Source organism: Manduca sexta, chromosome 17 (genome assembly GCF_014839805.1).
Source record: "Manduca sexta isolate Smith_Timp_Sample1 chromosome 17, JHU_Msex_v1.0, whole genome shotgun sequence".
Taxonomy (NCBI): domain Eukaryota; kingdom Metazoa; phylum Arthropoda; class Insecta; order Lepidoptera; family Sphingidae; genus Manduca; species Manduca sexta.
Window position 1 is genome coordinate 14185560 of NC_051131.1, and position 27902 is coordinate 14213461.

The 27902-nt window shown below is 34.9% G+C and overlaps 1 protein-coding gene across 8 annotated transcripts in view; it reads right to left on the reverse strand.

Annotated features, from left to right (window-relative positions):
* Positions 1-27902, reverse strand: part of LOC115442556 (disintegrin and metalloproteinase domain-containing protein 11) — a 231073-nt gene that overhangs the window by 186239 nt on the left and 16932 nt on the right. For 7 of the 8 annotated variants that reach the window (XM_030167614.2, XM_037439665.1, XM_030167613.2 and 4 more), the window contains exons 2-3: positions 18271-18419; positions 10767-10811 (exon numbers count right to left, since the gene is read on the reverse strand). In XM_030167614.2, coding sequence (XP_030023474.2) covers positions 10767-10811; positions 18271-18306 — 81 coding nt within the window. In that variant the 5' untranslated portion in view covers positions 18307-18419. The remainder of the gene's footprint in view (positions 1-10766; positions 10812-18270; positions 18420-27902) is intronic. The other variant, XM_037439663.1, reaches the window with a different exon arrangement.

Consider the following 27902-nt stretch of genomic DNA (forward strand, 5'->3'; position numbering starts at 1 on the left):
CCTAGATTTTGTGCGCGATATGTCTAAAGTAAAGGAAAATGGGGCACCAGTTGTGACTCTGCCTACCCTTTCGGGGATTAACGGCGTGTGTGTATGTGTACTATATTTACACTTTTGATATTATTATATTAATAATATCTAAATGTATTCGACGTTGACAATTTATCTTTGACAAAGACATACTCTCTCATTTTCCTTCTTCATTAATTAATACCATAAAAATCACAATGACTGTCGAAACTAACTTTTTTTGCTCACAGTACATTAGACCAAGGCATGTTTTTGCCGACCGTGTAGATCCATCATGAGTCGACTTGGGCTAGTCGCGTCAGCATCGCGTCATAAATAACAATGGACGTCTTCATGATTTCGTTGTATGCTCGGGATCAGATATGTGGTGTAAACTCATATAGAATGTATGTAAGTTTGGATAACACTCATGGTTGAGAATGGAAATTAAATAAGGTTAGGTTTGTAAGATCGGCTTAGGAATATAATTTGGCTGTTGAGTCGGCGGATGATAAATAAAAAAGTATAAATATAGTCATCTAAATCATCTCATATATAAAAATGAATCCCTATTTCCCTTGGTCACGCCATCACGCGTGAACGGCTGGACCGATTTTAGTAATTTTTTTTTTGTGTTTGTTATTGTCAGGAGAAGGATTTTATGACAGAGAAAATTAAGGTAGTTGAGCGGAACGTTAGAAAATTTAAGAAAAGTTAATTTCAGCGTTTGACAGAATGCGCGCATGCATACATAGTTAAGACAGGACAACGTCTGTAGGGTCAGCTAGTATTAGATAAAAAGGCTATAACCTTTTTTTTATATATTCAACACGCGCATAAAAATCATTTTGGCGTGGCAAGATATACTTTTAAAGTCCGCTAGTTAAATATAAAATTAGGAAACACGAAAATACATTTTTTTATTCGCACACAGTAAAGTGAACTCACTGCACCTGATGGTGAGTGGAGTGGGGTCCAATAGAATGTCGACTGACGAGAGATGATTACCCCTCGTTAGTTGATACAATTATGCCGGCCTGTTGTAACCGGATATATACAAGTTGATCCTGAAACGCGACACATATGGGATACTATGACTGGTTTTAACACCTTGTGTACGGTGGTCGCTATCCAGGCGGATATAAAATATATCCTACCACCAGCAAGTATATTAATAATAACATATAATAATATAGCAATTTAATTTTCAGGTTTATCTGGTGGTATTTCGGGCTATACCGTTAAGCTTTAAATTCGATTAAAATTTAACAGTCCAAATTACACAGTTTAGTTAAAAAGGCCGGACTTTGTTGGTCACACGTCATACAGATCTAATATATATATATTTAAAAAGGAAAGAGAGAAGGTTCAAATCATCTTGAGATTGTACTGGCTCTTACTGCGTAGTCTATTAATAAATTTAATTTGTTCAATAAAAATTTCAAATACAAAAAATTATCGCTATAAAATTTAATACGTGCCGTCGCTGTTCATTTTTAAATCCTTTCAAAGGCACGTCAGTTCCAATTTCAGTGCAAAAAATCAGAAAGCCGCACAAAGGTGATCGGTGAAAATGGACCATTTTGTTCAGGTAATTACCTCAAGATTACGGAATACCTCCAACCGCCAGTAAGGAGCTTGCAGCATGCAGCGACAAAGCGCTTCTCCGCTGACACTAATTGGACGGCCGTTTCAGCTGCAGCCGCTGAATTGACGCCGTGTCGGACTCGCAGTATGGTGAATTGTTTTGTCAATCGAATTCCGTTTTCAAACGCTATTCTATTTTCAAATATTCAATTTTCGAATATAAATTCTATTTTTGATTATTGATTTTGTTACCAACTGAGAAGAATCATATTTATCATGTCAACTTAATATTTCAATAATTACATTAACAAAACTGGAATTTGTTATTGAAATATTCCTCCCTTTATACACGACAATAGCAACATAAGAACGTTAATGACTATAAGCCTCATAGTAATTGTAACACCCTAAAACAAAAAGAAAAAATCTGCATAAGTTTTCACACAAGAGAGATATCTCTTAAGATATAATATGCAAATCAATTACGACTTCAAATGTAAGGGTAATCGATTATGCTTTGCATTTATATTATGGATATAAAGGTGCGTACGCATGTCGAGGCTGGCGTTCATTACGCGCGCTAACGGAGCGAGCGCGAACCGTTCGCTCAATTAGCCAAACCGATTGGTGTGTCCTGCCGTGAAATCTGCCAGAAAATGACGCGCCAGGCTACATGCGTGAGTTGCCAAGTTGATGTAAAGATCAGACAAAGATTTGTGTACTCTTGAGGTTTAAGATAGATGTCTCAAAATAATAGATGATATAACGTAAAGCTATAACAGAATTACTTATAATGTACAATTAAAATTAAAATATATTTCGGATTTTGTCTCGGTTTTAATATTTTAGATTTCTCATGACGTTTCGAAGACTTTGCAGCCGTAGTCACGGGGGGACTGAGGTGTTGGTCATCCACAAAGTCAATTTACAATATGTACTTACATTTTATAATTGTACAACTTTTAAAATTTTAGCTGTTGGTGGTCCGATCTACGCAGAAGGAGCTCACAGTGTTTTGAAGTCCGCAAAGTCTTCGAAACGTCAGGGGAAAACTAAAATATTAAAACCGCGATAAAATCTGAAAAATAGTTTAATTTTAATGTGTAACACTCACGTAAATATATGAAATCATGATATACAAATTAAAAATACTGAAAAAGAAAAGATTATATTCATTAATTAAAACTAGCTTGTAGATATGTGAAGTAGCCAATGAAATTCCGAGTATACGGGACATAACATCCGATATCTCAAGGTGTCAAACTAGTAGTTCCATGCATACCAAAGTTCTGGAAACAATTTTTTGTTGCAAGACATGGCTCTTTCCCACTACCTACGCTCGTCTTTATGTTTAAAAAGACTTATAAATAGAAATAGTAAATACTGGACATAATAAGACTTAACATCTCATGTCTCAGGATGGCGAGCGCAGGGGAGTACCAAACAATACTTTGTAATACTAGGCGTTGGATGGTGTTTTTATTGTGTATAGGCGGTCGTATCGCTTACAATCAGACGAAGGGTAAGCTCATCTTGTCTTGATAATTTTAAAGCATAATATTTTATTTAAACGAATTTCATTTAAATAAGTTTTTAAATTGAAACTCTATTCTAAACTCTTTTTGAATAAAGGCCGTAAAGTTTATTGAAGCATCTTTAGGACGAAAAACTAAAACCAATTTGTAAAGTAAAGGACTATTTTAAATTGGTCTATGTTTGAACACTTTTTGTATTATAATAAAAAAAGAAAATAATAGTAAGTTAGGTTTACTTGGAGAACTTTCGACTACGTTATCTATATATGATGGGGTAAAATATATTTTACTAAAGAACAAGCATATTTTATTTATACGATCATCAACTTGTACATTGAAAAAATCGAAAAGAATATCATACTTATTAGGGATAAATGTAATTACAAATTATACGGCATCACAACATGCAAAGTTATGAACAATGCAATAAGTGAGTAAATTATTAAAAGTTCTAAGAGACAAGTTGTAAAATATTATGTTATCTTGTGATATAAAATAAATATTAAGCCACAAAATCTATTAAATTGGGGTAATCTGTAAAATATAACCCGATTGAATATTCCATGATAGTTTATCGTGGTATTCATTTGTCCATACCACTTTGTACACAAAATCCCGTTTGTTTCCACATTGAAATGTCACTATTTCGTGGACTCATTAATTCTAAATATACACATTTGGCACCCCATGTCATGTAGATTAATGATTCAAACGTACAGAAATATATTATTTATTAAAATGTTATGTTTGCTTTTGTTAATAACATTTGTAGTAATTTACAATGTAGGTGGAAAGCGAGAAAACCCACGTATTTGAGAATTCCGACGATATGTGTGAAGTCTGTCAACCCACACTAGGCCTGCGCTGACTTAGGCTAAAACCATCTCAGTACTGATGAGGCACCTATCCACCAGTAACTTTAAAAAAATCTTATTAAGCGCAACAAAGTCATTAGCAGATCCTATGTACCTATATTAAGATAATAATATCGCATTACGCGAGTTTAACCTATATTCCCAAATTACTCAAAATCTATACATTTTTGTTATTTATTTATTCAAGATCTCCAAAAAAGATTACACATAATATATAAATGGTTCCTTGGGTACAAGTAACATAAATATACAAACCTTGTGTATCTTTAATTCTAAGGAGATACAGCATGCATTAGTCTAATTTAAAAATTGTCCTACATTACATTGTTATTAAGGTGACGTGTTCCATAATACGAAAATAATTTTTATTTTTTTATAAAGCAGCATTCGCTCAAACGCAATTTGCATTTGAAAAACGCTATGCCGTTTTTATTATTTTATTTTCACGTATTTCAATCAGTGTTAACGTATTTTTTTATTATACGCTAAATCTGCAACCAGTTGCACGGTTCACTAATTGACCATTTTAATTTGACCTGTGAGTGTGTGATGCGTTGTAAAACGGAATTGTTTGCTTCTCTTTCTATCTCATTTTACTAAATATGATAAAGTATTAACGCCGTCTCATTTCATAAATATTTTTTATAAGATTTCAATTTATTATAAAAAAAATTCGTATATTTTATGCATCTTGTTCGTGAGTGTTCCATCAGATCATAACTCTTAAAGTTTTTAGTATTCACATTGTAAACCTACAGTAAAATTTTGATAATGATAAAAAAAAAAATTGAGAAGATAACTTCAACAATTTTTACCTTGTAATTAATTACGGCAAGCTGAAATCTAAAAAATTTGAAGATTGCAGGAATTACGGCGACTCGCTTGTGTATAAACATTGCCGCTAGTGTAAATTTATACCTTTGGAAGTTCTTGCTCAATATATTGCCGCGAGAACTTACTAGTCTAAGCTTAGCTTTAAGTTACACATTACTTGGTACCAGAAAAACAAATACTGATTTAAATCTACCAGCAAAATTACAATATTAGAAAAGACTCGAGACTTCAATATTTCCATGGAAAATATTACAAACTCGTCGATACCGAGCCGGTCGGATGAACCCTTGTCACAATAGACGCTGTAACGGGATCCATTCAGCCTTTTGTTCGCTTTTTTAAACATTTTCAAATGCAGTGGAAATGAAGTGGTCCGCTCCGTGGCTAACAGAGGGCGCTGATATTAAAAACGTTTGTAACAGCATCCGTCCTTGTGAAGATTAAAATTGTTTTTTTAATATTATATAATGTATAATACTCGAATACTATTCTCGTCTTTTGTCGCTTTTGTCGATTCTTAACTTATACCGATATTTCTTAGCTTTTTTATTTATTGTGATTAGTGGCAGGATAATATAAAAAAATAAACTATAGTCAGTAAGCTTAAAGAAGTTGCTATGTATTATTAATAAGGGCCGACAATTAAAATTCCTTTTCGGGCATAGTAGAAATTTACTTTCACGAAATAAAATTTAATACGACTTAAGAAAAGATACCACGATAATTTATTCCCTAAAAACATTAAACATTAATATTATTATAAACAAACAGCACATTATCTTTGGTCCAAAAATTTTTGTACAATTACTTTCTACTTCGTGGTAAAAATTACCCTCTCAAAAAACCTATCGCCAATAAAGAGTCGTTAGGTTAGTTTTATAAATAAAAAAGAAAAAATACTATGAAAATAAATAAAAGCAGTTTCAAATTATTTGACTATCGCATGATATGTGTATTGCTCGCGGCGTCTTTACCCCATCTTTACCTTAGTTTACCTTTTACCCCATCCACACAACTAAGCACACGCTAAGTAATAATATATCAAAAATGTAATCCCATCGCATACATCACAGAGCGTGCGTTGTAACTTGTGATGCACTTACTATACCGTAGCTTGCCAAGGCACTTCACTTTGTTTAAAATACAGTTGAATTAAGTGGATTTTATGGTTATTGTTCTCGATTATACCATCTACGATCTAGATTATAAAGTTTATATTTGTCTGAATAGTTAGTGTCGTAGTGTCTGAATATTCAGGAGGGTAAATGATTCATTCTGAGGATTGGCAACAACCGAGGGATGGCTTAACATCTCTTTGTTCCAATTGGAAATTCTCTGATATCAATACACCGCCAGCTGAATATCTCTGAGTGAGGGCACTACAGTAACAAATTGTTTTTATACCAAATAGCCATTAACCACATAAGCCTATCATGAGTAATTATTATACTCATCTTCGGACACTTAAAATACTATTTCTGGATACGAATTAAGACATCAAATAAACCTTGACGGCTAGGCGAAATTTAACACAAACAACTGTGCTAATGGCTAACCAATCTCGTTCATCAAACTATAAGATTCTAACCAGACCCTAGGTTGTCTTAGAATACTAAACAAACAGACAAATTCCAATCAAGATTTACGTTGTCTATGATTGAACCGGCCTTTCGCGAAACGTAAATACAAGGGGAAAAAGTAATTACTACGTGAAGCTATGGCCCCGATCACGTAGGGGCACGTAATTAAGCCGCGGGGAGGGGTAACGCTACCATCCCCAGGGGTGTCCTTTTGTTCCTATCTCTGAGCAAAAATATCTTCGGCGTGGTTTCGCAAAGGGTAGTTTTTGCACGAGTTTGTTCTGTGGAATTTACTTAGAACGTGATCGTTTGGTTTACCAAAATACTGTTTGAAGGGTTTTTAGTGGTATTATAAAAGCGGAAGTTTGTGAATATGTCTAGATGTTTATTAAAAGAAAATAAAGTAACCACTAAACCATCTTATAGAATTTAGAATAGGGATGTCCTGGAATTTGTATGTAGTATGCCGGGTCATACACGCGAAGGGAGCCACGAGCAACAAACAGTATCATATAAAGAAAAACTGGTTCCTCTAGCACCCGACAAAAGAAACAGAACTACATGGTCAGTATACCAATATCCACTTAACTATTTGTATATTATTCCTGTACAAGATAACTAAATTATAATTTAATTTCCACTACACAGAAAAAGTATAGAGTAGGCCGAATGAAATTAGAACAGTAATTACATTAGAAAACTTGATGAAAATAAATTAAACAGATTAGGACGTGCGACTTTGATAAATTGTGTTATGATACAAAAATCTTGCTTTCAACCGCCACTGTTAGCGATTTTGTTTTATTAATGGATACACTTACCGACTGAAATTAATTACATCAGTATAAATATGTACGTATGATGACGTATACACCTATACTATTTAATATTTGGAGTAAATTGGGGTACTAACGCTAACGGAAATTTTACCCCAAAAATATGCAGGTCTATTATTGACATAGCTATTCGTGGACGAGAATAATTTGTACAAATCTCCATCGCGTTTCGTCCTTTATATAGTCAGTATTCAGTAAAGTAATATAGATGATATTTGCAATATTTCACACACCTCTAACTTTTCTTAAAATAATGTGTGAATTCTTTGTGAATTATCGCTTCCTTTAACGGTAAAGGAAAGCACCGTGTGCAAACCTGCATACCTAAGAAGTTCGCTATAGAATTTTTGAGGGTGTATGAAATTTACTAATCCGCACTATGCCAGCATGGTGGGCTAAGGCCTAATCCCTCTCAGTAGTAGAGAAGGCCCGTGCTCAGCAATGGAATAGTATATAATACAGGGCTGATCATCATCATTTCAGACGGGAATCGTCCACTGCTGGACATAGGCCTCCTCCATTGAGCGCCACAAGGCCGCCCTCATCCATCGGACTCCGGCGACCCTCACCAGATCGTCAGTCCATCTCGTAGGGGGCCTGCCTACTAATTTATTGCTACAGGGCTGATATTATAAAGTTATTTTATATATTTGTAAAGTTCTCTCAGTATATCCCTTTCGCATTCCCGTTACTCCTGCAACCTTTATGAGATCGTCTGTCTTTCTAATGTGGTGCCGTCCACCGCGTCTCCTTTATATACGACACGATAACATTAAGAGTTCTTATACCTTTGTTATATGGTGACGTTTATGTTTCCTTGCTACCATTGTGTCTGTTTTTTATTCTTAATTGTAGGAGTTAGTCGATTTCGTTTTAATGGATATATACTAATGGGAATTTACTAAAAATATGTTACAGATCGCGCACCACGCAATTAATAGACGGTGTATGCTAATAAGCATGAATTTTTAAATGGCTTTTAGAATTTTTAAATAATTATTTTAACATAAATTGGAAGAGGAATAATAAATTGATTAAAAGTGGAAAGCTTTTATTCGGGGATAAATCATAATGTTAGTCAACTAATGTGTTTTTCAAATTAAAAAGGCGTAGATATTATTTGTCGAATCTGGAATTTAACATCAAAATTTAACATCATCATTAATCACTAGAATTGCATTCAGTCTTCCTCTGTATAAAATTAACCTTTGTCGAAATTCACTTGCTTTTAATTGCTTTTCTTACAATTTAAACTGTAATTTAATAAAAATATGTTGTCATTTAAAAGAGAGCTATAAAATTGTAAATTATAAATATGATTATTATTAATATATTATTATGTTAGAATTAAGCATTAAAGTTCCTAAAATGTTATATTTATTCAATTTATAGTATTAATTTAGTTATTCTTTTTCAGTGTTATTACAGTTCTTTGACTTCATTATTTATTTTGTTACACACCATTTTTTCTAAATAAGTTTTTGTTATTATATACTGGATAATTACTATAATTAAGCCGAAATTTAGATTTTTTATGCATGCGTTCAAACCAAAAAGATTATTTATCTTTGTAAATAAATAATATAACTATTTCATTCTTGTAGATCCTGTACTGTGTGTAACCAGTTTTGTGAACCTCACAATAAAAAAATAAAATAAAAATGTACCCATTCAACGTAGCTACAGTAACAAAACATTCCTCAGTCCTAAAACATTCCCAGAGGACAACAGCGCGATATATCAAGGAAAGCTCAAGGTTTAGCGATTAAACCCTTTTCTCATTATCGTGGATCTATAAATAATTCATTAGAAAAACATAACCGGGAGCCCGGGGCGGGTAATCCATTTACAAAGGCACACATTAACGGCAGCCATAATGTGCTATGGACTTCTTATTACTGATTTTGTAATCTGTCCCTAGAGATTGTGATGAGGGTATTATGAAGGCTCGAATTATTAAGCAACGTTCTGCTCGCGACAACGTTTGTGTTACCTTTTCTGGAATATGTCCCGCTGTGAATTTTTTTGGACAAGAATAGGTAGGTTGAAAGGCTGAACTCCGTACGTCAAATTTCATCTAAATTAGTTGCGCAGTTTAAGTGTAAATGGTTGGCTGGATTTAGGATTTTATCACGTATTTGAGGATGATAGTAAATTATATATGCATATTCATGCTTATTGCAAATAGATTTGATCTTGTTTTCAGTTACAAAAACAATGCAAAAAAACAAAACCGTTTAAGGAAAAATGACAGATGCTTTAACTTAATATTCAGCGAGACTACAGAGGATTTATTAAGTTACTATATCCATATTTCGCTTAAACACTAGATACAGCAGTACCTTCAACGTTCTAAAATCTATAGTATACATACCAAAATCAAGGCCTACAAGAACATATAGCGGCCCGGTCATTAAATTCAACAGTTTAATTAAAGGCAATGTAACAAATTTGGTAAGACACGAGCTAATTTGCAAGCGGCAATGTTGCGTGACAGCGGGATGCTCGGCGAGAGTGTTACCAGCAGAATAAAATTAAGGTAAAAACAAAATGTTTGCGACTTTTAAGATAAAGTGCTTTGAAACTTGTTTTAAAACATCATGCATTTTTTGCTCATGAAAACATAGTTTTATTTTTGTTGTTTCTTGATGAGAAATTTCTTATAGTTACAACAAAATAAAAATGAATAACTTAATTATGATAAAGGAAACATGGTTTATTTGAATGCGTTACTCAATGTATTTAAATTCTGGTTCTGAATATTCTTTGTTGAGGAGGGCGGCCCAGAACCGATCCCTACGGCGCTCATCGGGGGAAGCCTATGTCCAGCAGTGGACGATTCCCGGCTGAAATGATGAATATTCTTTCAAGAAAACTTATTATCCCTGAATGCTATATAAATATAAATATAAAAACTTTAATCACGTTTGAATTATTTAGTTCTACGTCTTAAACATTAACTGTATCAAGACAAACAATTTATTCAAAATCGATATCTTAATTAAATAAAACCGGGACGTTCCAGTTGCCAGTCCCACCTGGCAACCCACAACGGTATACGATTGTTGTCTCCGTAATGAATGGATCTGGCAGACATTTTTAGATTGTCTGGTAAGATGTGCTCTCATTAAAAAGACCCAGATACCCGTGTTTTGTCTCTGCGATGTTCGTGTAGAGAATATACTCGATGTATGTTTACAATAATTGGAGTTATTTGGGTTTAAAAATGGATTTCTTGAAAAATTTACATAGTTTAGCAACAAGAAATGATTTACTTCTTTTATTCACGTTAGAGACTCGGCACAATTGATTGGAACTCCTTGACAGCGAAGCGAATTTAAATCACCGAACCCAAACCCCGAAAAATAGAATCTTAATGTGACAAGTAACCCGCAAATCACTCTATTTACCACGCAACGAAATTAATCGAATAACACGTGTTGAAAATCAATTTATTTTTACTTGTTTTGACTATATTTAATTTTAAAATTACTTAAAAATCAGACTCACCCTCGCCCGCGACCTCGTTCCCTGTTGATAATCATATCCTCGGCCCTGCAAGAAACAAACATAAATTAATACACATATTACTGGGATAGTAAATGCGTTGTTCGTAATCCTAAAGTCATCACTTATGAGGCTGAAGTGGTAGTAGGTCCCTCAAACGAGATACCCAATTAACAGTTACTAGTCTACAAGCAGTATTGTGTTCCAGTTTGAAGACATTGAAAATAGTGTAATTAATTATAATTAGACACAACATCTAGCTAGTTAAACTACCTGTTAACGTCGCACACGTCACGTCGACGAACATCGTACAAAATTGTTAGTGGCGGTGCTACTGTACTTGTAAATACCAAACGCATTATTTTTAAAATTAAACTAACTTGGTTGGTTTCTATTTGATTAACTAATTCCTTAGTTTACTATAGTTTCCAACATAGCTCTTGAGAGCAACTGCTTCAGTCTAAACGAAATACTGCACAACTATTTTGAATACCACAAAATTCTATTAATACATTTCTATAACATCTACACGCACCATATCGCTAACGCCGCGTAATCCAAATCGGGAACCCAAACAAAAAGTACACAGAACTTAAAGTTTGTAACACCCCGAAATCCTGAAAGGCGGGCTTGAACAAATTAACAAGTGACCGAGGCCCAGTGGCGCCCTCAGTCGGTTTCAATTACGGATTACCCCGCGTGAAACTATGGTGTTACGGGCAAATACGGAATTGGGGTAATTAGGAACGTTAGCACACTTGTGCGGGGAGACATAGTTGTTTAGAGTTTTTAATGAAATTCCATTTTTCATGCTTATTACTAAAAGTGGCAACTTGCAACCAAAAAAGTATTTTTTTTAGTACGACAAAATTTTGGGAATATTATGTTCGGAAAACTCAAAACAATTGAATTCAGTACTTCCGAATCCACTGTCACAAACTAAGAAGGCGACAAACTACATGATACTAAAAAAAATATTGAAGAAAACGTAAAAGTTTTAATTAAATCATTTTATTTTTCATAGCGAGTTCTTGAGAAAAACACGCCTCATCGCTCTTTATGCAAAATTAGCAAACAACGAGTCCTTTGTGTTTTTAAAAGGAACGATTGTAAATCCATGGAAATTGTCCTCGGGGACGCTATTTATTCCTCTCTGAGTGTGGAATAGCATCATTTATGAACTTATAGCGATGTCTGTGGTTTGTAGGCGTGGTGATGTTTATAATATTAGTGAATCAGTGGACTGTAGTCGTGTTGTCTTGCTAGTTTATTCTAGCATCAATATTAGTTTCTTGACATGGTATTTACAACTAAAATAATCTTCTCTGTTTAATAATTGTTTTAATATAAAAGATAATATGTAGCGGAGAACCTGGATATACGGTTTGCTTTTTTGGTTTCTCGAGTAGTGATGATCAATTAAAAATAGATTATTAATTTATGTTATTCACAGCTAGTTTTGGATTGGACTTACAGAAATATCTATTAATACATATTATTAAAAATGTTTTAATTATTAGTACTTCTATTCAACTAAGCTGACATAGATTCCTAATACCCCCAAATCAAATTTGGGGTAAAAGGTAAAACATCTTAATCTTCAAGACACACTAATAAACTACCCCTAAAAATAAAAAACAACCTCAAAAACCTCCTAACTTGGGCCGTGTGGAAAAATCGGCGCATTAACGATCCAGACGTTATGTAAACAGAATTAGATGACAGTAAACGAATCTCAGCATGTCTTGTTTATCCAGCTCGTGTAATTACTGTATACAGAAGTGGGATTCGCGCGGGGACGAATAAAAAAAAATATTATTTAGAAACGTAAGTGATTTTTGTGTACTCTGAATTCATTGTTAAAAGCTTTCGGGGATTAAACTTGAACTTTGGGCTCGGGATTCGAAAGATTTTTGGGACGAATTGCGATTTTGTTTTTTTAGGAATTTTGGCGGGATTTTTTTGTGAGCTAATAGGGTATTTTGGTAAAATGGATATTAAAGAGATAGGACGCGATATTGTCTAACTGGACAGCATTGTTTAAAATATATTTTCTTAAGAAAAACCAATACTATAAGCAATTATTAAAAAGTTTATGAAGGTTAGTCAGTAGAAATGGTATTATATAGGGATCAATCGCTAATGGACACTGACCATATACACAGTCTATAAATTTAGATTTAGATACACCCTAACTCATTATATTATAATGTTCATTCAACGAAATTTTAATCTAAACTAAAACCAACGAACAATAAAAGCGCATCACACTTCACAAACAATGCGGCACCATAAAACATTTTTAAGGACACCCCACATCAAAAGATGGGAGGCACCACCCCCTCAAGTTTTGTTCGCTTGAAAAGGAAAATGATACATGTAATACACAGGTCGGGGGTTCTTTGTTTCGACGGTAAAACAATTTGTCATACCCGTTCGAAGAAGACCTTTTGTAATCTTAAACACATTATGCTCAAGCTTCCGAGTGGTGTTCCTGATTTTTTGAATGAGTAACTATAAAGCGTGTTTCTGGTAGTTAATTTATTTATAAAGTGCCTTTGAGACTCTGTAGTAATTTTTAGGATGACTTAGATTCTGTTAAAATCTAAGATTCTTGCATTCTGCTAGATAAAATGATTGTAATTATGTAATGAATCCCTTCTTCCTCAATATCGGCCATGATGGCCAATATCAATGCATATCTGGGAGATATTATAGTGCAGAAGTGTGATGGTAGTACACAGGTGGACTCTTTGTTCTTTCACTCTCATAGTCTGATGTGACGACAATCCGACATGACTGGAGAGAGATCAGCCGCAAGACTGACAGTTATACAAATGCACTCATAGCGATGCCATGGTTACACCTTAAGGTGGTAGCTCAAGGTCCATTTTCATACATTTTGTTTCGGCTTTAATCTGGGTAACTAAACAAGTATTGGCAAGTAAAGAATTTAAATTCACGTCTAGTTAGTGATTAGTTCTCGCAGTTGAAGAAAAACGTAAAATAATTAATAATCATGGATATTTCGGCCTTTAAAATTTAATATGACGAAATTTTAAAGGTAGAAATATCCATGATTATTATCTTACTACCACCTTAACAAACGAGCATATTCCCAGGATGAAATGTAATCTGCATTACTCTTTTAAAATTACTTTACTTGCTACTGCAAGTCACATTAAAACTCGGTTTTAACGTTATAGTTTTGGTTACATTCGAATTATATTATCTACTAGTTTCCGCTCGCAGCTTCGCCCGCGTGGATTTCGGACTTCAAAAATGGAGCCGGTCGCGAACGTTCGAGAATGTTCGTTTTACGAAGCTACTCGCTAGGTGATTCGCTAGCCTCTAGGTGCCAAGCAAGCCGCCTGCCTGTGCGTTCGCGACCTTATATATATACAAAAATAATCCTTATAGCATGATTCAGTATTCACGCATGATGGCTTATTATTAGCGTATTTCATGTATAACTTTGGTGATTCTATACCGATTTCTATGATTCTTTTTATGGAATATTTAATAATGTTAACTTTTTAATTAGGGATGACTGAGAGTGTTATAAACGTAAGAGTAGACAAATATAATGAGAAAGCTTCGAACTGCTAAGCTATCGGGAGTTACACGTGTTATTGTGAGTCAACCATAAAAGATAGACATATGCTGTCGTGGGATATTTTTTACATAATTTTAAGGAGGACATTTCCGTCATATATGATTTCTGTGTAGCTTTAACCATTAAGATTGCACACGCGACGGAAGCTTAAAAAATGGAGTAACTTCTCCCGTTTTCCCAACATTTCCCTTCACTGCTCTGCTCCTATTAATTGTAGCGTGATGAAAAGTATACTATAACCAGCACAGGAGTATGACAAATAATTGTACCAAGTTTCGTTAAAATCCGTCGAGTAGTTTTTGTTTCTATAACGGTTATACAGACAGACAGACAGACAGACAGACAGACAAAAATTTTACTAATTGCATTTTTGGCATCAGTATCGATCCCTAATCACCCCCTGATAATTATTTTGGAAATATATTTCATGTACAGAATTGACCTCTCTACAGATTTATTATAAGTATAGATTACAGAAACTACGACTCTATTTTGTAAAGATATGCTGGTTGGATATAAATAACGGATTATACATAATAATCTTATAGATCCTGATAATCCTGAGCTTTGTAGAACTCGGCCAAACTTCATTATCATCTTCAGCAAAATATAAAGGGATATCCAGTGTTATGCATAATGCAAGAGTACCATTATGCTAACATCTCTATATATAACTCGTAACGACGCTGGCCGAACAGAACAGAATTGTTGGCCAGACTTATTATTATTTACGTGAAATCGATAGTTTGACGTGGCCAAAATATTTTTATGTTGCCTACGTTGTGCTTGGTTATGTAGGCTCAGGACTTTTGTGAAACTGCTTTGATAGTATCTTTGTAATTGAATTTGCTAAACAGATGCTCAAGTGTTTATCCCTGAAGGTGGAAGAGGCCATTTCACATACAGTTTGCGGATCATACTTTCATGTCAAGATGTGAATGAGTCGACTCTTGTAGTCGGCATAAATTGAAATTGTGTTTTTAAATCGGAAAAATATTTTTTTACCTCGCCCATAAATCGTGCTCAAAACTTTATGATTATAATAAACACATCCACTAGATCAACGCATTTAGAATTATTAATTCTTTGAGAAAGCAAAGTCGTAGGTAATCTTTTCTATAAGTATGAGTGCCGTTCCGACCTGCGTAATATCGTTGGCTTACAGAATTATACTACACGTCAACGCTACTTGTAATATAAATTTCAGAATAAATACAGGCTCAACCAACTTTTATCAATTACTAGTTTAAAAGAAATTTACTCCAAATAACGCTGATTCGTTACCCCATCAAGTCTTCAATAGGCAATCCCGCAACTTTACAACTCATTGATAGCATATGAATGTGTGTCCAATTAAGAGAAAATATTGGGGTATTGTAACACCTACTCACCGGGTTTCTCGCCGAATCTACCCCATTGACCGGTGGGCTCATTAATACTAATTTTATCGCTTTGAGGCTATTTTTCGAAAAGGTTCGGGGTAAATGGCCTCCGGGTCAAATAATGATATCTTAGTCGATTTATCGGCACCCATTTGTCGTATTTTTTCGGCGGATTCAAGATTTTTAGATGAGCTTGAATAAAAATAGGAATCTTTCGTTGAAGAATTTCATTATTTCTGTGCGTTGCGAGTTGGAATTTCAATACAATATTATGCATGGATGGCTTTCTTCACCCGTATAGTTTGCAGAGTTTTCATCACCAGGGTCTTTGAAGATTCCCTAGGTTCTATCTACCTAGTAACACATCGATAAATTATCTGGTGTTTAACGATATTTACGGGCAACTATTCACAACCGGGTGAACACCTGTAGACAAACGAACCTTGTAGATGAACACTAATTCGTTTGGTCTTTCTGAGCGCAAGAATAATCTAGATAAGTTTTGACAACAGAATCAGTTGGTAGTTGTTATAACTTTGCTGGCGTACTCTGTGATTTTACATTACCAGTTACCCCATAAACGCTCTACCCTATTATTATTTAATAACTTCCTGTCTCACTGGATTGTTTGTTATTCAGAAGCCTCAAGCCTTAAAGCTTAACAATCAAAGTAAACAAATAAAATAACAATGAAATCTTTGTCGAAAATAACATCCCGGCATACCCTTTAAGTAACAATAATTACTTTGACGATAAAATAATATTTGGTGTTTTTCTTAGTCTGGAAACTCTCGTTCTTTAAACTCTTCAAAAACAACGCGTCTGAATTGGGGCGGAATTGTGATCTAAAAATAAAACTCTCGACAAGTTAGCTCTTACATGAGATGTTCTGTCTCAAACACTAATGTTTCTTAGAAATAAGTTTGTGAATCTTCGATAGCAAAAGTTACAAGTGTTATGTATTTCATGAATGGAATCACTTGGAAGAAGGATTTTAGATCATTTACGAAATACATAAGGAAATTTAGAGGTTTAACAAGATAGGTAAATATTGTCACGTTTAGCGTTGGGATTTGTTTTTGGGCTTAGGAATATTTGTAACTGTAAATAGATTTAGCTGCACGACAATGATTCGATCTATTCTGGAGCGTAAAGATAGATTGATCAGTATTTTTATATAGACGCTACCTCAGTAGCGTATTGTTTGTGCAGTACGAAACCGCTTTGAAGTTCCGGATGCGGCTCCCGTGCGCGATTTTGGGTTTTAGTGCTCAGTATCAGCACGCAGATTTGGGATTTATGCCCGATATGCCCACAGGCTCGCCCTCTGTCACTTCATGGGACAAAACGCTTGGGCGAAAAGTTTGTGTCCTGGTCGCAAGTCTGCCTACCCCTTTCGGAAATAGATGTGTGTGTGTTAGTCTATTTTTATTTTGACGAAGAAAACTGATAAAGTTTTTTTTTAATAATTTGTCCAAAATCTTCTAAGACGCATTTTGTTCTTCAACAGTTGTTGGTATTATACTGGGTTATTAAAACTTTATCTTCTGTTTATAAAGGTATCATAGAATATATGCGTAAGTTACGGAATTTTCCATCTAAAAATTTAACTTGCCTTTCAACTATTCTTCAGTCAACAGTCAAACCTAATCCGTAGAAACTTCCATACCCTTTAGTCTACATAATTACTTCGATGACTTCAAAAGGGCGCGGCAGGAATCGATCGCGCAATCTTTCGCGAGTTCACAAGTTTGGGCACAAGTTAAATTGGCTCCTAGAATATTTTGTGTGTTCAGCCGTGAGGGCGGAATGTCGGGCCGATCTTTATGCTCTCGTAAGGATGTAATGAGCAGATTAGTGAGTTTTTCCCCACCCCGGAGGTTTTGGAACATGTGCTGTCAATAGGCAGTTTGATACGAGTTTTGTTCTGTGTAATGTGTGCATGTGGTCTGGTAATTTTTTCCAGTCTTGTGGTTTGGAGTTGAAACTATCTTTCTGTATAAACAAGTATATCTTACATTTAGTTTCAATAAAAAACAAAATCTTTTACGTTCTTTTTTATTAAACGTATAACAAGAAAATAGTTTATGTTACTTCAATATTAAACCAAGTTGTTTAAATTTTTTATATTTTAATGACTAACAATTGCCAATAGTTAATTTAGTATTAAGATTAATTTTTCATTGACGTAATATCTATTTAGTTGACTTATTTTAAAGTATAGAGCGTGGTTCCCTTATAGCATCAATACCATGCTATCTAATAATGTCTATAGCTTTGATATTTTTCACTTTAACACACATTACAAATGCAGAAGAGATCTTACAAGGGATTATCCAAAATTGACTATAACTGATGTAAGATGTACTGCAGATCAAAATCATCATCCAGCGAAAGATGATCTCCCGATAGCCACCAAACACAATATCGCGTAGTTGCTTCAACTTATAACACCAATTTAACAATAATCTAGAAGGGAATATAATAATTTTAAGGATAGTGGACAGACCTTCTGCGTGTTGACCTCCCTGGTGGATATGCCCATCTTCTCGTGGTGTCGCAGCTGCACCGGATATATGATTTGGTAGTAGTGAGCGCCGATGTTCCGGACCAGTTCCTGGTTCTGCCTGTACTCGCGTAGAAGCCGCTCCACTTCTCCTGGGTGGAACACATCATTACAGTTAGACATAATATAAAACCAGTAATAAGGCGCACACATCGTTTTTTATGGTTCGAATTTTAAAAAATCGTATTGAATTTTGCAATAAAACCATACAAAGACTTATTTCTAAGACTGCGTTATTTAGCTGTTCGATCTTTAAAAACCTTATCATTCTGTATATACGATATATATATCGTAATAGGTAACAGATAGACATCCTCAAATAATATGTGATAATTTTAAGGCCAATAAAATGTCTTAGCAAATTATAATAATTACTCTCGAATACTTTCGCAATAATACCAGGTTAGTATATACTGTTAGATAGTATTAGATTGATACTATTAGATCAAGAAAGTTAAGAAGCCTATACTTCTCTACCTAGCCTATACTACTCAATTTCCTCACAAGTCATTTATTTAAATAACCATTTCATCATAAGCCAATCGAGCCGTAATCCTTCATTCCGAGGGTCGTAAGGCTTCAAAATTGCACTTGCAACTTTGATCTGGGGCCATAAACCAGAATCTCTTGACCCCTGCGAGCGAGATTTTATGAGTCTTAAACTCAACAATGCTTTCCTAGATTGGCATCCATTTTGTCTAGAAGTTTCTTCGTAAATAACTTTTTGCTTTAAAAGATGATTATATATTAAACAGATGCCACGAATAGTTTCCATCTATATAAATGTTGCGATTAAATAGGTTTGTTATTCTAGATTTTTCTAGAACGCTGTCTAAGGAAAAAGCAAATATACGATAGTTTTTGAGCTATGCATAGATATTGATAATCCTATTATTTTAGTTGTATCGGACTTATTTATAATACCTAAATGGCATTTGAAGGAGGAAGTGGATCAACCGATAGCAAATGAACCATCACTTATTAATATTCACATTATCAGAGCAATGATCAATGATGATGAGTTCATCACATATTGTATGATGAAAATCATGTTACCAATTTTAGTACATTAGTTAAACTGCTGTCTTCCTCATCTTCTATCTATCTATACTTATAATAAATCTGTAGAGAGGTCAATTCTGTACATGAAATATATTTCCAAAATAACTATCAGGGGGTGATTAGGGATCGATACTGATGCCAAAAATGCAATTAGTAAAATTTTTGTCTGTCTGTCTGTATAACCGTTATAGAAACAAAAACTACTCGACGGATTTTAACGAAACTTGGTACAATTATTTGTCATACTCCTGTGCTGGTTATAGTATACTTTTCATCACGCTACAATTAATAGGAGCAGAGCAGTGAAGGGAAATGTTGGGAAAACGGGAGAAGTTACTCCATTTTTTAAGCCTTCGTCGCGTGTGCAATCTTAATGGTTAAAGCTATACAGAAATCATGTATGACGGAAATGTTCTCCTTAAAATTATGTAAAAAATATCCCACGACAGCATATGTCTATCTTTTATGGTTGACTCACAATAACACGTGTAACTCCCGATAGCTTAGCAGTTCGAAGCTTTCTCATTATATTTGTCTACTCTTACGTTTATAACATTCTCAGTCATCCCTAATTAAAAAAGTTAACATTATTAAATATTCCATAAAAAAAGAATCATAGAAATCGGTATAGAAACACGAAAGTTATACATGAAATACGCTAATAATAAGCCATCATGCGTGAATACTGAATCATGCTATAAGGATTATTTTTGTATATATATAAGGTCGCGAACGCACAGGCAGGCGGCTTGCTTGGCACCTAGAGGCTAGCGAATCACCTAGCGAGTAGCTTCGTAAAACGAACATTCTCGAACGATCCGACCAGCTCCATTTTTGAAGTCCGAAATCCACGCGGGCGAAGCTGCGAGCGGAAGCTAGTTGATGATAAAAGCATTACCTTCAGTATGTATTTAAAACAAATTACAATAACTACATACAGCTTGTAGGTCTTTTTTATTTTCATAAAAAAATATGCTATGAGAGAGTTGAGAGACATTTGACGTCATCTAAAAACTCGACCGAATCCATTTACGCAGATCAAAAACAAATGAAATCGTATAAAATAGCTTATAAAGTTCGCCGGGGATGCCTTATTTCTGAATGAGCTGAAATTTCATATTTTACGACGCTGGATAAGTGTGTTGTTTACGAAATGAACAAAGTAGGATCGTTTCTTTGAGGGTGCTGGGTCTTTGAGACTGAATATTTAGAGACCAATATGTATAGTACGATATTTCTATAGTATCTTGTGTTAGGGCTAGGAAGTGTTAAGTATGATAAAATACAATTATGGCGACTGTCGTAGTTCAAAACGTCTTTTGTTAGTTAACGTTATAACTATTACTCTTAGAGATCTTATTGTCATTCTGTATTAAAGTATGCGAATAATATTTCTCTGATTAAAAGGATTAGGTTATGCCTCTACCTACCCTGTTGGAAGCAAGACTTGAGTTTTTTTTATTGCTTTGAATGACGAGACGAGCTTGCCATAAACAGTAAAAATACCATCCAGCACCTTGAATTACAAAGTATTGTTTAGTATTCCACTCCATTCGCCATCCTGAGACATGAGATGTTAAGTCTTATTATGTCCAGTAGTTTCACTGGCTACAATGTCCTTTAAACAGGAACACAACAGTGACTACACACTGCTACTTGGCGGCAGCAACAGACATTGCGGTGATACCTACCCAGGCAAACTTGCACATATAAGAGACCTGCCAGTATGTTCAAAGAAATACCTACATCTTCTTCTTACACTTATAATCCTACAAACTATACATACATAACATCACGCATTTATCCCCGAAGGGGTATGCAGAGGCGCAACTAGGGCACCCACTTTTCGCCAAGTATGTTCCGTCCCATGATGTGATAGGGGGCGAGCCTATCGCCATATCGGGCACAAATTCCAGACTCCGGGCTGATACTGAGCAGAAAAACCCAAATATCACTTTGCCCGACCCGGGATTCGAACCCAGGACCTCAGAGCGCTATTGTACCGGATATGCAATACAACTACGCCACCGAGGCAGTCATACAAACTAAGATAATAATTATCCCGCAAAATGTCTTCATCATCACCTCGATATATACAAATGTTAAACGCAAATTACACTAATTTCAATTCCGATTATTATCATCCGATAATGAACACGACGGCGGCCGACACGCAGGGCTCGAATCACACGCGTAATCGCCATGTTATCCCGCGGGGGTTATTAGACATGTGGAATTAAACAGTTGGAATTATGCTTTTGTGCTGCACTTAAGCGCACGATCTAGTTGAAATGCGTGTGGAATAGACTGTTGAGACGAATGTCCACAGGTTCAAATCTCAAGGTCACACCTCTCACTTTTCTAAAATCATGTGTGTATTTTGTGTGTTATCGCTTGCTTTAACGGCGAAGGAAAACATCGTTAGAAAACCTGAATTTGAGAAGTACTCTATAGGAATTTTGAGGGTGTGTGAAGTCTACCAATCCGCACTAGGCCAGCGTGGTGGACAAAGGACTAATCCCTCTCAGAAGTAGAAGATGCTGTACTCAGCATTGGGACAGTATATAATAGTGGTCCAGTATATAATACAAGGCTCATATATTATTATTACAATTTATATTATAGTGCCTGCCTCGGTGGCATAGTTGTATTGCACGTCCGGTACAATAGCGCTCTGAGGTCCTGGGTTCGAATCCCGGGTCGGGCAAAGTGATATTTGGGTTTTTCTGCTCAGCATCAGCCCGGAGTCTGGAATTTGTGCCCGATATGGCGATAGGCTCGCCCCCTATCACATCATGGGACGGAACATACTTGGCGAAAAGTGGGTGCCCTAGTTGCGCCTCTGCATACCCCTTCGGGGATAAAATGCGTGATGTTATGTATGTATGTATATTATAATGCAGTCGATAATATATAATACAACTGTCAATAAGGATTAATACGGAATGACGTCACTAATCAAGCCGACACCCACACGTAGTGGTTAATTAATAATTGTGAGTGGCAGCGCCGCGAGCTCTTTCATCGCCCGTCACGTATTGTTTCGGGATATCATGTTCCCTTTCAATACGTCATTAATATTCGCTAATATCGTGGTGTTTTGGGTATAGTGGATGGTGTATAACATGTGCAACGGATTGCAATACACGAGATTGATGTTTTGAGTTCGCAAAATTCATGTTATGTAGCTGTTGGGTGGTATAAATGTCAATGTGTTTTTCCCGGAGTATGAAGTCATCTGTGTATTCATTTACTATTGTCAATCAAATGTTATGGTGTGCGAAATGTAATACAAATCCGTTCGGATATTTTGAAATAAAAATATTTTGCGGATTTTATCGCGGTTTTTATATTATCATTTTCTGCCGAATAATAATATAATTTTTTAAGACTTTTCAGCCTTCGTAGTCACGGGGCGGAATGAGATGTTGGTCATCCGAAAAATCAAAGTAACAATATGTACCCAAATTTTACAATTATACAAAACTCAAACGTTTAAAACGTTTATTTCTAAAAACATCCCTACGTCAAATAATTTCATAGTAAAATTAAAAATAATACCAAGACGACATTTAATATATTTAAAATATTCTTATTTTAAATATTTGTCTCAACAACACATTTTTCATCAGTCTAATCCATTACGATCCGCACAATCGTAAATTTGAAACCTCACAACAGCACAATACGAGAATCGCAAACAGAGCGCAAGAAAAGACGGCGCAATTTGGAGCACAGCGCATCAGTGTAGCGTGCGGCATTGTGGTGTAGTAACTGGGGCGAGTATATGCGTAATTATATTGGTGGGGGTTTGGTTCTTCATCGATGAAAATAATCACGCCTTCATCCTCTAGGGGTAAGCAGTATTATAATCAGGTTATGATAGGTTTACCTATCGCTGTATTAGGCTTAAATTTCCGAGCAGAGCTGATAATGAGTAGAAGATCTCAATATTATTGTACTGAACCCGGGACCTCAGAGTGATGTCGTACCACGTCCGCAATACAACTACATCACCGTGACAGCCGATGAAACACCATAAATTAAATGAAATTACGAAGAGTTTACTGGAGATCTCAACTTTCTATATGATCTGGCAGTGTATTAGATTTTCAATATAAAAGTCAGTGATAAAAATGCCGATTTTAAATCGGTAACATTTCGATAATTTTTTTAGTTGTATATAGGAAATATGGGTTTCTAGTTAATCTAATGGGTTTTAATAAATTAACCAAATTTAATTACAATAGATTTTGAGTTAAAAATGCGTCAAAAGTGGCTTTAAATATTCGTATAAATAGATAAACGGCTGTTGCGTCGCCATTTCTTTTTTCTTGGTTTGGACAGAAACTAAACATAAATAATATTGTCTATGTTTGTCTAAAGCAATTATTTATCTATCAATGTAATTTACTCCGCGAACAGATTCGAAACAGATTACAAAACGTTCAGTTTGATTGATATTGTTAGAACTAAAATGATTAAACTCGACTCAGCGGGGCTTATTATGATATTTTAATTATGGTATCATGAAGTTTGCGAAATAATTAACATATTGTGCGTAGTTTCTGGGACGAATAATTTAGAAGGTAAACCTGTGCGAGGCTCCACATTTTCTGTGGTAATAACTTCATTTATCGCTTTGTTGAGCTCGCGACTTTCTTCGTGAGAAAACATTTCCTAGAATAAATGTATTTGTGTTTTCTGAGAAAAGAATCCTGTACTTATATGATTAATCTAGAGTTAAAAAAGCATACATCTTAACATAAAACTATTATGTGGATTTTTTGCGGTTTTTATATTATAGTTTTCTATGGACGTGTCGAAGACTGCGCCTTCGTGGTCACGCAGCCGGTAGAAAATATAATATAAAAACCGCTATAAAATCCGCAAAATAGTTTTATTTTAATGTCTAACATGAGAAATCATTAAAGCATAGAAAAAAATGAAAAAAATGAAAAAATCTTTATTTAAATAAAAAAGGTACCGAAAAAATTTCCAGAGGTTCTCAAATTAGGCTGAGCCTGTGTCTTGAGAAACCAATTAAAATTACATGAAATGGTTTGTTAAGGGCGAGTTAGAGAGCGTCATGTGAGTGTGTGTGTGTGTGTGTGTGTGTGTGTCTGTGTGTAAATGTAAGTGTGAAAGAGAGAAAGTTTAAGTGTGTCATGTGGTAATAGGGTTAATATAGATATAGAGTTATCTAATTCTGGATTTCGCAGTGCAAAAGAGAATTTGCAGAATACCAATGAGAGTTAATAATATTTTCAGTCGCCTCGTAGTTGAGATTAAGGAGTACATTCCTAATTTTTGTTTTTCCTTCATTAAGAGTACAGTTCTTGACATCACAGAGTTTAACTATAGAGTTATAGATTGAGTGGTGACTAATCCAGGGAATCTTTCGGCAAATTTTGTTTTAGTGGTGGGAATAGGCAGCTGGAAAACACGCTTATCCCGTAAGTCAGATAGAGATTCAGATTTTAGAATATTTTTATGGACATCTAAAGAAGTGGATAAAATGTAGAGCTGGCGAACCCGTAATACATTAGCTTCTTTATACAAAGTGTCAGTAGGGAATCTATAGGGTTTGTTGAGCATCCTCTTTAAAAAAGAGCGTTGAGCTCTTTCTAGATTTAGAAAAATGGTTTTATTCGCGCTACCCCAAATGTTGATGCAGTATGTTATAATAGACTGACATAATAGATGGTTACATAACCACACTGTTACTTACTACTAATTATCTTACTAATTTTACAAGTTGGTGCTAATATTTGAATGTTTCTTAAACTGCAGTTAGTTACATCTCTGTCCACCCCCTTGACTACAATGACGTCAAGTCGTGTATATACGTTGTGTACCACTGTTAAAATAAATAAATAAAATGCTTTATTCATCACGTAAAACATAGTTGCACTTATGATAAGACAAGGTACATAATATTTAATTATTACTTAGATAAAGTCGCTTATATTGAGTCGCTTAAGTTCAACTGCCATACAATATATTATGGTATAGGTAAAACTATTTACTATTTTTAAACTTATTCTATATTCTATAAGCGCTTCTTAATTAAATTAAATACTTATTGAAATACCGTTGAGTGAACAGTATTTATTGTAGCTCTAAATTTAATACAAAATGCTAAAACCCGCTCCAGTTTAACGTTTATTTGCAACTATAAATAACTACATTGAATTCTGATATTTTCCGAAGTCAGTTCTTTACCTCGTATCATAAGTTATTTTGGAATTAAATATATCTTCCACCCGTTATTATTCTATATATACCGAAGCTCGAGAGGCAATCATATCTAAACGACAAATATACTGAAAATGAGATACAATTATTCTGAACCTCCAAATTTTTTTTGCTTTGCTTGATATAGATTTTTGTAGCTCTAGGACAATTTTAATATTAGACTATATTTTTATAAATTAATAGTATAATTGTTGTGCAGTTTCTTATTAAAATGAAAACTTTAAATCACTCTACTCAAATTTTAATGATTGTCGCTTATATATTGCAAGGCAATTGCAAGCGTTGATATATTGATATTAAATTCCAAGTTCCCTTAAGTCTTATTCTAGTCTAATGTGGGGTTGATGTTACATTTTAGTTTACTCATGTTGCAGAAATTATTTAGTTCAGTATTTGCGACATAGAGTCCGATGCTTATTTCTTTTGGCGCATCCAACGTCTGTAAGGCAAGAATACCTCACAATTTAGAAGTCGAACCCAAAATCTCACGAACCACGATATACATATATGTAGACCGCCTCTAAGTACCTTACACAAAAAAGAATCAAAGGTGTGACCAGGGCACTAACTTTCTGCCATGTGTGTTCCAACCCATGATATCATTAGGGAGCGAATCTATCCCCATATTTGGCACAACCTTCACACTTCAAGCTAATTCTGAGCAGATAAACCCAATATCACTTTGCCCGACCCGGGCTTCGAGCCCAGCAGAGCGGTTTCGCGCACTCAATTCAACGGTTGCCTATCACCGAAACAGTCACTGATCTATATTATTCAAAATCCATTAACTAAAAAATGTCCAACTTCAACAAAGGCAGGAGACCTTGTATCCCAATAATATACCAAACTTTTTAACTTAGCCTTTTCTAAGAACGAATTCGCCTTGATCTTTTATTCTGAAAAAATAAACGCAAATAGACATCAAAGAGGGCCGAATGTTCTTGGACTTTCCGTTTGTGTAACCTCTTGTTGAAACTAATCAGTTAAATTGTTTAACTGTTTCCTATGTCGTTAATGTTTAACTGTTTCCTATGTAGTTAATGTTTAACTAGACAAATAGTGATGTTACTTAGCATGTCTATAATTGAAGCCTTTTCCCCTCTTTATTCTTAAAAATGTGGTAGTGTAGGTGTTTTCGTGAGACGATGATCAGTTACTACAAGGTGCTTTAAAAAAGTCATTGAAATCGTAGTCAAAAATTCACATATAGCAAAGAAGCTCTTAAGGCTCAAGTGTATCATTATCGGCTTTACTTCAAGATGAAATATTGATAACCTCTTCAAGAGAAATCTAAATTGCCTTTACATCGAGATCAAGTATCAATTATTCTTCACGAGAATGGACCCTTTGCCTCAACACTAGGGCATCTGATACCAGACTTCGAAGCTGAAGAAACAAGCAATCTCTGAGATAGTAATTTAAACTCTAGCACCAACTATTAAAACTTAATTTTGCACTAAACGTTGAAAAACAAGCGCAACTTTTCCACACACGAAGTAATTAGCTTCAAACAGATGGCGGCCAAAAATACATACACACCTTTATTCACAGGGAGGCTTCGGTACACCGCAGCCAGGATTGCTTGAGACATCTGGGGCGGACTAACGCGAACTAACAGCACGGAGAGAAATGACTAGGGAGCTCAACTTACATTGGATGCTTATACGAAACTTACAATGGGTTTTGTTGGTCCCAAGCGAAGTTTTGATGAATCACTTAATTAAAGGAAAGCGACGAATGTTGCAACATGACAATATTGTAGACATTACATTATTAATTGGTAATTTTGTTATAAATTTAATATTAAAAGTAGGTATTTATGAAAGCAAATTTTTTCAAGAGACTAAAAAGAAGTCCATGAGTATATAGAAATTGCATGGAGCCTACTATTTAGAGTTTAGATTAAGAAAGAGTTATTTAAGTAGAGGAAAAGATTTATAAAACAGTTATCATGAACGATGTCACTCCTAGCCGAATTCTGAGCCACGGCGGCCAATGTCAACTGAGATCAGCCAGATACACAGTAAATATTATAGTACACAAGTGTGTGCACATTACATAGCATGCATTCTCTGTTCCTACACTCTTATAGTCCGGCGAGACGGCAATTCAATATGACTAAAGAAAGGTCAGGCGAAGAGCTAACGGTTTTACGTGTTTTCAGATGCACGAGGGTATCACACCGTGAACTTTCTAACTCCGAACCTCGACTGACAAATTTTTATAATGGAAAAACCCAGTCACAATTTTGTTTC